General features: G+C 37.8%; 1 protein-coding gene across 1 annotated transcript; it reads left to right on the top strand.

Moving 5' to 3' along the window:
- Positions 1–5,644: 5,644 nt before the first annotated feature.
- On the top strand, positions 5,645–7,484 carry BNAC09G25740D (uncharacterized membrane protein At4g09580). Its single transcript, XM_013875916.3, has 4 exons — positions 5,645–6,103; positions 6,413–6,683; positions 6,766–6,936; positions 7,020–7,484. Exons 1-4 carry the CDS (start codon positions 5,700–5,702, stop codon positions 7,149–7,151), a joined length of 978 nt encoding a protein of 325 aa, XP_013731370.2. The 5' UTR covers positions 5,645–5,699; the 3' UTR covers positions 7,152–7,484.
- The last annotated feature ends 7,513 nt before the right edge of the window (positions 7,485–14,997 follow it).

The raw sequence follows: 14,997 nt of genomic DNA, 5'->3' as shown, positions 1-14,997 counted from the left end.
GTCTCGACTAGAGTTACCGTTAAAACTTTACGATAAATTAACGAAGACTTGTTTTCCCGTCCGAATGCAAATCAATCGGATAAAACTATAACAGTGAACTTAACACCATAGTTATCTCGACTATACGAATTGTTATCATTATTTCATTAAACTGACGTCATACCGAAGATGATTTTTTGAAGAAGTTGTAAAAACACTTAAGTCGAAAAAACAGTCTGAAAAGGTTTAAAACGCGGCAAAAGCCCATTTACGATTTTGGATGAGAATGAGCCCAAAACTACTATGGCGGTTTATCTGATATTCACAGGAGAAGATAAATGTCAAGTTTCAAAGAATAAACATGAAGATCGAGGAAAAATGGATTATTTCCGTGAAGCGATAAACTCGACCCGAAGGCAGGAAAGGAAATGGCAAACTGACCTAGGAGGAGTATATAAGGGATGCCAAGGCGAGGAGCGGAAGGGATGATTCTTTTAGACTCTTAGAACTTTTGCACTTAGGAATTTAGGAATTATTCTCGACATGGTTAGTTTCTATGTCTTGCACTCAATAACTAGACAAACACGCAAAGGCAGTTCGATCTCTTGTTCAAACTCTATAACTGAACTACGTTCGGCTTGATCCTTGAAAGGGGTACGTAGGCAGCCTTCCATAGGTCCAGTCCAAAATGAACAAAACCTTTTTCATGTTTTCTTCGTCTTTCGTTATCGAGCGGCAACTTAATTAGATTTAAGGTTCTAGGTTGGCTAGAACTAGGGAATTCGCTGACAGCTCCTGCGGCCGAAGCTTTAATAATCTTATGTAATGATCGCAACGCTTTTACGCTGATTCGAAATAGAGATCTACTTTTTTATATTCGTTTTGTTATCTTTCTGTATTTTTCGCATTTATTTGGTCACTTGTCGTTGGCTCTTGCACAGAATCCGGAGCTCAAGAAAAGTAGAGTTTTCTTTGCTTTCCTCCATTCATTAAAATCGGCGGTGCGAATTTCGGTTCCCATAGTTGGGCGACATGGTCTGAGGAGAGAGAGAGAGAATGGCGACATGGTCCCTGGAGAGATGGATTTGGGCGACATGGTGTAAGGAGAGAGAGAATAGTGACATGGTCTCTAGAGAGTCAGAGAGAATTGCGACATGGTCTCTAGAGAGAGGGAGTTGAGGGACATTGTCTGGAGAGTGAGAGAGAGAGTGAGAGAGAGAGAGAGAGAGAGAGAGAGAGAGAGAGAGAGAGAGAGAAAGAGAGAGAGAGAGAGAGAGAGAGCGAGAGAGAGAGAGAGAGAGCGAGAGAGAGAGAGAGAGAGAGAGCGAGAGAGAGCGAGAGAGAGAGAGAGAGAGAGAGAGAGAAGGGAATCAGAAACACACAGACTTTTACGTTCCAGACTTGCATGAGGAATCCGATCTAATGTGTACCAAGCCCCAAGACAAGCTGATTAAGCTCAAATAGGTTTGAGCTTAGCTTTGGTTCCTTCAAACATTCTCAGCACGTGTGGATCCACTTTAGTATCTCTAATACCCTCTACAATCAATAAATCTAAGAGTGGTGTTAGAGAAGGGTTAGATAATAAATGAAATTGAAAAAGTTCATTATCCCCTTCTTGATTCAATAAAAACTTTTTGAAAACATTTTATAAGACTATTAAATCAACTAAATATCAGTAAACCTCTCTCCAGACTTAAAGTACACTGTCCCTAGTGTCTGAAGTGAACAAAATCTTTTTGTGTCTTCTTCGTCTTTTGTTATCGAGCGGCAACTCAATTAGAATTAAGGTTTTAGGTGCCTAGAACTATGGAACTCGCTGACAGATCTTGCGGCCGAAGCTTTAATAATCTTATGTAATGATCACAACGCTCTTACGCTGATTCGAAATAGAGATCTACTTTTTCTATATTCGTTTTGTTATCTTTCTATATTTTCCGCATTTATTTGGTCACTTGTCGTTGGCTCTTGCACAGAATTCGGAGCTCAAGGAAAGTAGAGTTTTCTTTGCTTTCCTCCATTCATTAAAATCGGCGGTGCGAATTTCGGTTCCCACTGTTGGGCGACATGGTCTGAGGAGAGAGAGAGAGAGAGAATGGCGACATGGTCCCTGGAGAGATGGAGTTGGGCGACATGGTGTAAGGAGAGAGAGAATGGTGACATGGTCTCTAGAGAGTCAGAGAGAATGGCCATATGGTCTCTAGAGAGAGGGAGTTGAGCGACATTGTTTGGAGAGTGAGTGAGAGAGAGAGAGAGAGAGAGAGAGAGAGAGAGAGAGAGAGAGAGAAAAGGGGATCAGAAACACACAGACTTTTACTTTCCAGACTTGCATGAGGAATCCGATCCAATGTGTACCAAGCCCCAAGACAAGCTGATTAAGCTCAAATAGGTTTGAGGTTAGCTTTGGTTCCTTCAAACATTCTCAGCACGTGTGAATATTTGGCAGGTGATCCACTATAGTATCTCTAATACACTCTACAATCAATAAATCTAAGAGTGGTGTTAGAGAAGGGTTAGATAATAAATGAAATTGAAAAAGTTCATTATTCCCTTCTTGACTCAATAAAAACTTTTTGAAAACATTTTATAAAACTATTAAATCAACTAAATATCAGTAAACCTCCCTCCAGACTTAAAGTACATTGTCCCTAGTGTCTGAAGTGAACAAAACCTTTTTGTGTCTTCTTCGTCTTTTGTTATCGAGCGGCAACTCAATTAGATTTAAGGTTTTAGGTGGCTAGAACTAGGGAACTCGCTAACAGCTCTTGCGGCCAAAGCTTTAATAATCTTATGTAATGTTCGCAACGCTCTTACGCTGATTCGAAATAGAGATCTACTTTTTCTATATTCGTTTTGTTATCTTTCTGTATTTTCCGCATTTATTTGGTCACTTGTCGTTGGCACTTGCACAGAATTCAGAGATCAAGGAAAGTAGAGTTTTCTTTGCTTTCCTCCATTCATTAAAATCGGCGGTGCGAATTTCGGTTCCCACAGCCCCATGACAAGCAGATTAAGCTCAATTAGGTTTGAGGTTAGCTTTGGTTCCTTCAAACATTCTCAGCAAGTGTGGATATTTGGCAGGTGATCCACTTTAGTATCTCTAATATACTCTACAATCAATAAATCTAAGAGTGGTGTTAGAGAAGGGTTAGATAATAAGTGAAATTGAAAAAGTTCATTATCCCCTTCTTGACTCAATAAAAACTTTTTGAAAACATTTTATAAAACTCTTAAACTAACCAAATATCAGTAAACCTCCCTCCAGACTTTAATTACATTATTGTCCCTAGTGTCCGAAATCAACAAAACCTTTTTGTGTCTTCTTCGTCTTTCATTATCGAGCGGCAACTCAATTAGATTTAAGGGGAGAGAGAGAGAGAGAGAGAGAGAGAGAGAGAGGGAGAGAGAGAGATAGAGAGGGAGAGAGAGAGAGAGAGAGAGAGAGGAGTTGGGCGACATGGTCTGAGGAGAGGGATTGAGAATGGCGACATTGATTTCATGAAGGGCGGTGATGCCTTCCTTCTGTACTTATTCCATCCGTGGATGTTTTCGTATACTTTTGGAACTATTTTGTTTGCTTTATCCAAGTTTTCCGTAAATATTTTCTGAAAATTGTTTTGTGGAAGATTATCTAACAAGCTTTCTTATAAAGTTCTTCCGTGAAAACTTTCCGATCTTTGTTTTATGGAAGATTATTTCGTAAAGTTCGTCATTTATTGCAATAACCTTCCGCAAGAAATTTTTTCCGACCGTTTTGATATTTGGATAGAAGCTCTTTCATTCGTTGTGCGGGATGAAATTCACGGAATTTTGTTCTTATATCCTTATTCAAATAGACCCGGCTTATGCGGTGTAGTCTCTTCGACATTTCTGGCTCATATTTGTTTAAGACATATTTTAATGGGAGATTGTAGCCGTTGATTTCGTCGTGGCCGATTTTGACCCCAACATCAACATGAATTGTATCTGCTTGGAGTTAACCTACTTTTATCCTTTTAATTCTTTTTAAACCGAAAACCAATTTAGAGGATTAAACTATTGAGTGATGCACATGTTGCAAGGTTTATATATTTAGATTCGTAGACAAGTTTTCTGAGAAGCATGATACATGGAAGACTTATGTATCATGGGGTTTGTGTGTAGGGGCACAAGCAACTTCGTCTATTTATTTCGCTGTAGTCTTGAGATCATTAAGCGTCTGAGTGGACGATGTGTGTGGGTCATTTTCCTGTACATGAAGACTATAGGAGGAAGACTAGATCTATTGGAGTGAGAAACTGCTAAACTCTAAACTATGACCATTTTTTGGGATGCTTGGGTGCATTATGTGCCGTGTTTGATATATGTTAGAGCTAGATTATCGAGTTGGAGTGTTATGACCGAGTCCATGGACTTGGGAATTAGCATCTTCTCAGAAATGAGTGACTCTTCGGATTCTTACTCCTCATATTTTCATTTCAAGTTAGACTAACGAGTTGTTAGAAGTCTAGACTGACCGGTGTTGTTTAGGTACTTTCTTCCGTTTTGTTTTACAACCTCTACTTTATTTTTCTTCGACTTTTAATTTTGTTTGTTTTGGCCAAAGAACTTATTGGAGTTACTGAATAACTTAAACATGCTTTAACTATTTAATGTAGAACTTCATAAAATTGGATTTACTTGAATTAGAAGTTAGAGTCAGTTGCATGCCGTTCTAGACAGAAAATGAGACATGTGTTAACACTTTGATATCATAGCGGGTTGCTATTCTGATCCTTACCTTGGAGGCCGTTTGGTAATATAGTGGTTAGTTTTCAACATGATTTTAAGGATTGAGAATTTTTTTGAAAACAAAATAAAAGAGCACATTTTATTTAATAACATTCCATGAACTTAGTCTTTTCTCGGGTTATGAAAATTCTAATCAATACATTTTAAAATGGCACTGAGGAAAGCTAATGCCACCCCTTCTTAAACCACCAAGATTTCAACTAGAGCTGCTTATTGTGAAGTCATAGCTGAAAGCACTTACGCCGAAGGCAACTGACCAAAGTTATTCAACTAGTTTCTCAGTAGATGGATTAAGATGGAATAATATATATTGCTTAGGAAGCATCCATGCAAACTGCTCAAGATTCCTAAGATGCTTCCCGAGTAGCTATTCATGAGGCTGCTTGGGTAGCAGCGCATGAGTTTTCTCATCGGATTACTCATAAAGTAGATAAAGCTATCATTCATCATGCTCATTAGGTTTCCCCACCTCTAGTTCATAGAGCAGAGTAAATCTTTGACATGCTGCATTGTTAACCAATTTAGAGAGGACCATGCTGGTACAGATGTATGTCATGATGGTGGCATGCATCAAAACGTTCCATCAGTTGGTGTTCTTGAGCTAGTTCTACACCCACCACCACTACTATATATCTGTTAGATCAATGAAAGATTCTCGTAATTAGAGTTGATAAAGCATTTGATGTATATGAGATTGGACCTGTTTTGAAAAGCATTGCAATGTAGAGCCGTTTGTTGTAACTATATGCTATGAAAAGAATTTGTCAATAAAGATGTCGTACATACATAACTGTCCATCGGTTTATATGTTACAAGAAGATCTACATCATGAAATGTTACTGGTGAAGTTTTTCAATCAGTATCACATACCTTGTAGGTAGTTTACCATGATTGCCTTTTGACAAGTTACAAATAATACTATAGTAAACTATACGTTTCGAAGAGATATATATATGGTATATACTCCAGTTGCGTCTGAAATTAAAGCTTTTCCAACAAATGTAAATGTGAGAAAAGGAAACACAAAAGAAGAAAAGCTAAAAACATTCGTCAAATTCAATTCTTTGGAATTTGGTTTTGTGAAGGGGAGAGAGCTTACAGTAATGGCAGCTCCTCGGAACTTAACCGGTGACAGCGGCGGAAAGCTAGTCGTGAAGGACGAAGAAAGCGCCGCCGCTTCTTCCTCGAAACGCACCAAATCGGAACGCTTTCCTCTTTCACGTTGGGAATTCGTCGTGTTTTTCACCGTCTTCCTCGTCTTCACCACCGGACTTCTCTGTATTTACCTTACTATGCCGGCCGCTGAATACGGCAAGCTCAAACTTCCTAGAACCATCTCCGATCTCCGATTGCTCAAGTGAGATCTAGCTTTTTCTGTAACGTCTATTGAATCTGATTCTCTTCAAGTTCTGATCTTTATAAGATGCATACATTTGGTTTAGAGAATAGCATATCAGCTCAGAGACATGATCTTGAAAAGTTGATGTAAGGGAAACTCAAAAGTGATTAGCTTTTTTTTTTTTTTTTTTTTTGTTTGTTTCAAACCCGAGATTGAAAGTTTTGATCTTTCCCAAGATGTCAAAAGTTGGTTTAGAGAACAAAGAATTAGCTTAATGGAGAAAGCTTTTGCTAATGTATGTCATGTTCCTTGGACAATATTTTGCAGAGATAATCTTGGGTCTTATGCAAGTGAGTATCCAGCAAGATTCATTTTAGGTTATTGTTCCACATATATCTTTATGCAAACCTTCATGATACCTGGAACAATCTTTATGTCATTACTTGCCGGAGCCCTTTTCGGTGTGGTTAGAGGTTTTGTTCTTGTCGTCCTCAATGCAACTGCTGGAGCCTGCTCTTGTTTCTTCTTATCAAAATTGGTCGGAAGGCCTCTGGTTTGCTGGCTGTGGCCTGAGAAGTTGAGGTTTTTCCAAGCCGAGGTAACTTCTCCTATGTGCTTAACTAGTTTTAATAAAATCTCTTGTTATTATGAATTTACTGCCTTGATATTGTTTTGGACAGATTGGGAAAAGAAGAGATAAGCTACTAAACTACATGCTATTCTTAAGGATAACACCGACACTTCCAAACCTCTTCATCAATTTGTCTTCTCCGATCGTTGACATACCTTTTCACGTCTTCTTTTTAGCGACTCTAGTCGGTCTTATGCCAGCTTCGTACATCACCGTTAGAGTGAGTATCTACGTTTTGATCTCTTGTTGCGGTTATGTGACATTGTAAGAGGCTCATGCCATATATTCACTTCATGTATACAGGCTGGTCTGGCTCTTGGAGATCTCAAGTCAGTGAAAGATCTGTATGATTTCAAGACTTTGTCAGTGTTATTCCTCATTGGATCCATCTCCATATTCCCTGCTCTGCTAAAGAGAAAGAGAGTATATGAATAAAGACTGGAAATACATTGATGAGCAGCACTATACTGTTGCATTCCGGGGTTTTTAAGGTGTTTATGTGCTCGAGCTAAAGAAGAAGATCGCTTTGGAGACATCACAGGGTATTAAACCGCTAACTCTGGCTTTGATTGGTTTATCACTTTGTTGTGGATTCGAAATTCTTTCTCTCTAGTCTCTCTCATTCCCTTTTTATTAAGTGCTTTGTCTAGCTACTGTATTATATCTTTATTCAGATATCTGACTCTTCAGCCTATTGGCTTATGTAGTATAGATTATGTAAATGCTTGAAGACATTACTTTGACCATAATTTCTAGCTAGTTGTATCAGTTTAATTTCTTAAATTTCAAAGAAACTTTTGACAAGATGATAAACTTTGGGAATATATAAAAGTAATAATAATATCTTACTATACTGATCCTACAGCTCCGTGGGCGTGTTCATAATTACAAAAGAAAAATAATAAACAAGCAACTTAAAAATTGGCTCCAGAGCGAAGGAGAATTCCCTGACTATAACTTCAGGAATATTCGTGGCTTGGCTGCGAACTTCTTCACTGTTTTCAATATTCAGTGTGGCGGTGTTCGACTCCTGAGTCTCGTATGTAGCGATCGAGTTTGTTGGGTCTGATTTCAAAGCTACATAAGAGATTGTACAAGCGTTTGAGTCACACTAGTTTATCACGGGAAGACTTGAAACTGGAGATTCGAGAGGTTGATCCACAAGAGGTTGAGTAAGGGGAGAATTGGGGAGATCCTGATCTGCGATCTTGATGACGTCTATATCCTCAATATCTTCGTCAAAATGAGCTTCATCGCATTCCAGCCGTTCCATTACCTCAGGAGAAAGATTCTATCCCTTGGCAATCAGCCTCTCTACACAATTTCAGTTCAGGTAGCTTGTTCACCACCTCGTGCTCAGTCATGTACTGTTTGAATTTCTCCCAACGTGAAGTATACTTGGTCGACATCGCAGCTTGAACTCTTTCTCGCTCCTTAACAATGCATTCATTGGGAGATTTCCTTCGACGCCAAGTTTCAGAGAGTGTTGCATCTGAGTTTGGTCGGCTATAAGGAGATGAACAAACTCGATTGTGGATTATTTTAGAAATTTTATTGATCAAATAAAAGAGATGTTACAATGATAGTATGAACAAGAGAGAAAAAAAGACAGCATTGGGCGCGAATAAGCCGGAAAAACACAAGTCTGCAAAAATAAAGCTAAATAAAGGAAACCCTAGTTCTAGCTGTCAATCTTTATCGTGATGTCTGAATGCCCTTAAGTCGGTTTGACATAATAAGCTGGGCCGAACGCTTAAGCCGAGTCTTTATGCCGAATTTTTGGTCATTGAGCTTCGGGCCGAGCTGCTGGGCCGGGCTTTCGGGTTGAGCTCGTTTGTTTGATGGATCTTGTTGAAAGATGCAATCCCTCTCCAACAGAAAGTTCTCCCAGTTCACTTGTGAGAGATGTTGTCGATCTCAGTGAATTTGTGATAGTAGGTCTTGAGAATAAAGAGCTCGGTTCGCTTTGGAGTGAACGTGGTGGGATGTTTCCTAGCAGTTTGAGTGAATCGTGACGAGTGCGACTGTCATTCACTTGGCAAAGCGTTTGGAGTGAGTCGTGACAAGCATAATTGTCATTCATTCGGCGAGGAGCTTTTGCCTTGGAAAATTTGGTGAGGCGAAAGCAGATGGTCAGATTGTCCTCTTACTCGACGGAATCAATGGTTTCCAAAGTCTGATTTAACCCGTTTTATTGTGGTACCATTCTAATTTGGACTTGGTTTGATCAATCCATCTCTTATTTTAAACCGGGAGCTGATTTAATCAGAAAAGTGGAAAAGAGGTGGCGCCCTAGGCCCAATATGCCTAATGATGATGCCGTTTTTGGTAGTTGCGCCCTTCTAGTATAAATAGGTTATCTCACTTTAATGTTTTTACTTCTCTCCGCGTTTAAAGATATTTTCTGTCTCTACATGTTCTTTGCTTTCAATTTATTTTTCGTATCAGGCACTGTGTATTGTTCGATTTCTCTGAAGTTCTTTGTCTGTTCTTCAAGCAAGATGTCATCGATGTGGAAATAGTCGACCAAGATATCTTCCCATGTAAGGCTAGTAGAAGAGAAAGGACTCCCATAGAGTCGCCTTGGTCTCAAACAGCCACCGACAAAGTAGCATGGTAAGAAGAAAAGTTTGGATATTCTTTTATCTTTGTGCAATGCAATACCTACTACCAAGTTACCACACTGTACATGAAATGATAACCCAAGGAACTTTTCAGAAGCGACGTCCTGCTCATACTAACCACACACTTGCTGAGAAGTGCTGAGAAGGTATGACTCTGATTGACCATAATGTACAAGTGTTCTTCCAACTTCGCTAATGAAATTAAATGATAAGGGCCAAACTTTTGGGATAATTAATCCAGGAAGTCAGTCCTCATGCTTAGAGTAAGACGCTGACTTTCTTCCTTCTTAGATGACTTTCGGCTTCTGGGCCTCGTTTACCTCCTACCTTTGGGTAAAATGGAAAACAAATAATAAAGAGTTCATGGTATGGAAGGAACTAACTGATATTTTGACTAGAAGAACCTATAAAGGGGAGGACGGTGTTCAAAATATGCAGTTGATGGTGTTCTGGACATCTTTGCCAAATTGGACTGTTGGGTGAGAATTGAAAGAAGTTTAGTGATCGAGTGAAGAGGACAGACATACTGCCCACACTTATATTCTTCTCAATTATGAGGTACATTAATGTTTTCATTTGAAAGGTAAATATTGTTGAAGTGTATTACATATATCGAACTAATTGCAAAGTGTATGTTAATTATAAATTGTGATTTTGCAGCTGATTTGTTAATCAAGTTGAAGAAGCAATACCAGGAATATCCACAACGGAGTTGGACCAACGGAAAGATCAACAATTTGTTAAGTGGTTGAAATTAGGTACTATATATCTCCTTCAAATATTAAGGCCATACTTCTCGATATTTAATATAATATGAATTTAACGTTGTTACTTTATTTTTGTAGGTTGATTATTGCGATCCATATTACGCCCCATGGTTTCACGAATTGGTGCAAGGTCTGTTTTCAAAGGCCACCACTTCACCTATGTATTCAACACAAGGTTTTAATTTTCATGCATACCAGTATGGGAGAAGGGGGGGGGGGGGGAACAAGTAACTACATAATATGTGTGAAAGGTAGAGCATAATTTTACGGGATCTTGTAGGAGATGATTGAAGTAGAATTTCCAGAGTTACTGAAGCTGTTGTGTAAAAGGTACAACTGAGTTTTAAAAGATTTTACATCCTCTTCAAATGTGACTGATTTGACCACGTTGTGAACATAAATTTTCGGTTTAACAAATTCGGTGTGGTTGATCTCAGTTCTGGAAGAATCTACAACAATTTCAAGCCTTTCATCTTAGCTTCGCAAGCCGATCAAGTTATCTTCATTCCATACCCTCGGCTCATAGATTCCAGAATTACTTGGTTATCTGCTATCAAAGTTACACCTCGTGGCTGCATAGTCGTTGGAGAAGAACCACCTTTACATCATGAAATGAGTAATAATGAAGTTGATGTACATAAACAACAAACTGATGACATCCTTCTTATTGACCTGCATAACCGTGAATTTGAAGATCTTCTCGACATCAAGAAGCGAGTAATAATGAAGTTGATGTACATGAACAACAAACTGATGACATCCTTCTTATTGACCTACATAAACGATATGATGGATGAAGCATGTGAAGACGAATTTGATGAAAGTGATCATTGTAGTGATGATGATAAATCGAATGATGAATCTGAATATGTTTTTTTATTTGGTTTTCATATGTATATAAATCTATTTAATACTTAATGCATATGTATGTTGTTTGATTATGATACATGTTAAGGGGCTAGAGGGCTTAGTTGGGGTTTAGGGTTTAAGGAAAATGGGGTAAAAGGGATAATATTCAGGGATATTGGTAAGAGACTTGGGGTTTAGGGATTCATTTTTTAGGGATTCAGGTATTATGCTCGTAAATTCTTCGTAATACATAAACGCAAGTCCAGGTGAATTCATCGTAATCTCGTAAATTCATCGTAAAAGGCATTCTTCATGACTTCCTCGTAATAAAAACGCGGATCTTGGTAAATTCCTCATAATCCAAAAACCCGGGGCCTGGTATATTCTTATGAGGCGTTTACGACAAAAACTATTTCTCAACCATTTCGCACCCCTTATCCTCTTCTCGCCCTCTCTAATCATTCCCCACCACCATCCAAAAAGTAAGTTTAGCTTGTTAGTTTAGGTGATTATTTTAGGTAACAGAACTAGAATAGGTTATGAAATTTATAGATTAGGGTATGGAATTCATAAATTAGGTTGCGGTATTTAAACAGATTGGAACTTTTTTTTTAGATTGCTCATAGGAAACGACCCCATTACAGCGAGGCAAATGGCACAGGCGTTTTGCCATCTTGTTCAGCCCCTCGTCTTCTTCGGATCCGGACATAGTCCCCGACTCGCAGAGAGTTCCCGGATGCATTCTCCTTCTGCACCTCGGATGCCTCCTCCGGCTGCTCCCATTGCACCACTGATGCCTCTTCCTGCTGCACCAGACGATGCGCCCCTGCCCCTGCGGCCGGAGTTCATCCGGATTTGCTGATGCGCCAGGTGCACCTTATGATATACCGTCTAGGATCTTCTTGCCCAGACTGGATGAGAAGGTTTAGATATTTTGGACCCCGATCGACCATGAACTTTCTGGTACGTATTTTGCTCCATTAATTTTATAGTTTACATAATTAAGTTCTACAGTATTAACGTTTTTACTACTAACTTTTAGGGTAGGACTTGACAATCGTGTTGGACGGAGCATTTCTGACACCCTTAAAAGGTATTTTATCGAGCCCCATCCGAACTGGACTTTGACACCGGAGGACATTAGGACCACGTGGTTCAAATATTTTGCGATTAGTTTTTTTTTTTAATTTTCCAAACAGTTAATTTAATTAATTATCCTAATATTATTGTTAAATTTGTTTGTTTTAGAAAAAATGACATTGGACTTTAGCGATCAATGGGAGGGTGAAGGCGGAGTTTGTTGCAAAAGTAAAAGACCTGCTTAACAGACACTGTCTCAGACTTGAAGGACCAATTGGAGATCCACTGTTATGAGGGGAAGCCCACCACCATCACAAAGAACGTATGGGATGGGTTCATCGTGTATTAGACGACGTCCACTTGGTCTGAATCACCTTGCAGTGCTCCACTTTCTGTAGGCCGGGGTAAGCACGGTAGTTTACCGATGCTTCACACTACCGGGCAAAATTCCCACGACGGTATCCATCTAGAGACTGTAAATGTTTCCATAGAATATAATTTCATGCCTTTTATTTTAATTATATTTTTACTTCTATCTATTTTTAGGCCAGGAAGACAAGACTCCTACCTTCTAACTGAACTATTCAAGCATACCAACCAGTGATGAGTGTGATTTTTGTGGATCCTAACTCAAAAATAATCTGCCACAACGTGGCTTATCAGATTGAATAGAACAAGATGCAGGTTACCCGTCACGTTGTCCACACATGAGGTGGACAACATCTTTGAAGAGGTAATCTATTTACTTTAATTATTTTTAATATTTAATAACTAGATAAAATTTAAATTAATGTTTTCTTTATTTTCAAGGCTGTCACTAAAAAAAGAGACGGATGTTGGGAATAGGATACATCAACGATGTCACAAGGGCGAGATCGTCCTATTCTTAGAGACGGGAAGAGGAGACGTCTCAGATGCAAACTGATTTGACTGAGACGCAGACTCGCTTGGAATTCCTTGAAAGTCTTCTCGACGTTTTGGCGGTTGGAAACCCACAAATCTAGAGGGTGTTGGAGATTAGACGACAGGAAAGCGGGATTCCACATCCCGTTTGGCGGAGGATGAGGCAGAGTTAGCGAGTAGGAGAAACTCGGACTACTTCGACGGCGTCCAACCTAGCGTTGTTTTTTGTTTGTTTTGTATTATAAACTTAAATATTAAAAAATATTTATTTCATGAAATATTTATTATTTTATAATTTTAAATTTTAATTTATTTAAATTTAAATTTTAGTTTAAATTTTAATTATTTAAATTTATTATGAAAAAGTAAATTATACAATCCAAGTAAATTCGTTGATAATTTTACGATACTTTTATGTAGAAGACTTTGTTCAATACTCATAACATTTAGAACAATTTTACAAAGATATACTTGTAAAATTTACAGAGAGTTTAGAATGAATTTCTAGTTACATCGTCGTAAATATTTATGAAAGAGAGCGACGAGTTAACGTTCAAAGTTCACGACTAATTTACTAGGTGTTTATGACGAAACTTAACCACACATTTATGACGGATATGTCTGATTTGTGTTTATGACGAAAACAATTCTTTGTAACCTTAACAAAGAATTTACGATGAATCGTTTGTTACGACGGGAGATTTAAGATAAAACTGTGATCGTCGTAATACTCCAATTACAATGAATTAACACGGAAAACCGTTGTGTAATGCCTATGTTTTCTTGTAGTGTTGGAATGGAGGTATAGGGTGGCCAGTTAGGCAGGCTTTCAGTTGTGCCCCCTGGACAGCGGCTGTATACAGCGCAGCGAGTAATCGGTAGTAGTTTTTCTCGTCTCCTGTGATTTAGTAAAACCAAATGGAGAAGACAACTTTAGTGCTCGAATATTTGTTTCTTTAAGTGAAAAATCTAACAAACTTTAATTTTAAGAACATTTCTACAATAAGGTATCATTATAATCTTACACAAATTTGCATGTTAATATAATTTGCATATAAATATTAATAATACCAAATTTGATATCACTGAAATTATAAACTTTGTCTAATATTTTTTTAGTTTTGATGTTTTAACTAAACCTGCATAGAACCATTAACAAAATAATGATTTCTATGAAATATTATAGACGTCTTAGTTAAAGAATTTGATGTTGTATTTCCAGCTCGAAGAAATATCCAATTTAGAAATCTTGAAAACTTTCCATATTCGCTATTTCCTTCAATTCTATACAAAAGATAGACAATTCTCTTGGATTTTGAAGTATAGGTATCAAATCCTTACTATCTGTTCCAAAACACAGACGTTTGAAATACCAAGTCATACATTTCACTGTGCATAAAAGTGCATCTTCTTCCACATGTAGTGGCAAGAGTCTTCTCTTAACGTTTCTGATTCCTAAAAGCTGAATTTCTTTTGATGAATCTTTCTATGACCAACCATAACCGCTGAAAGATGAATTTTAACTCCAAAAACGATTAACTACACAAATACTATACAAACTTATGGCTTAAGTTAGTTGAGTATTTTAGTTTGATTCAAACTCTCTGGTCTCTCCAGAATTCGTCTAACAATTTATGTCTAACAGTCTCTAAATATATCCCCATTAATAAATAACTTATATTATTAAATTAGTAGGTTATAAATATCCTCTTTAATACATTGCTTTCTGGAATCAGTTTACCACAGAAAATTAGTGTAACTAAAATCCAACTATAGAAAATTCAGTTCAACGAAGTTCAAAAGAAAAAAAAAGGAATCAGTTAACACATTTTTTTCTGTTGAATAGCTTATGAATATTTGTATTTTATTTATTATTTATGGCCATATACAACAGTTCTAAGTGATGTTTAATGATGATATATTTGGTCCGCAAATAATATATAATTTTAAAAATATTCATAAGCTATCCAACAGGGAAAATGTGTGAACTGAATTTTTTATGGATCTTTATTTTTTGTTCATTCATATTCTAGTGGACAGTAGATAGGACAATAAGAG

This window comes from Brassica napus, chromosome C9, assembly GCF_020379485.1.
Source record: "Brassica napus cultivar Da-Ae chromosome C9, Da-Ae, whole genome shotgun sequence".
NCBI lineage: Eukaryota > Viridiplantae > Streptophyta > Magnoliopsida > Brassicales > Brassicaceae > Brassica > Brassica napus.
The sequence above is the reverse complement of the archived record's forward strand: the minus strand, read 5'-3'. Positions and strand labels throughout refer to the sequence as shown.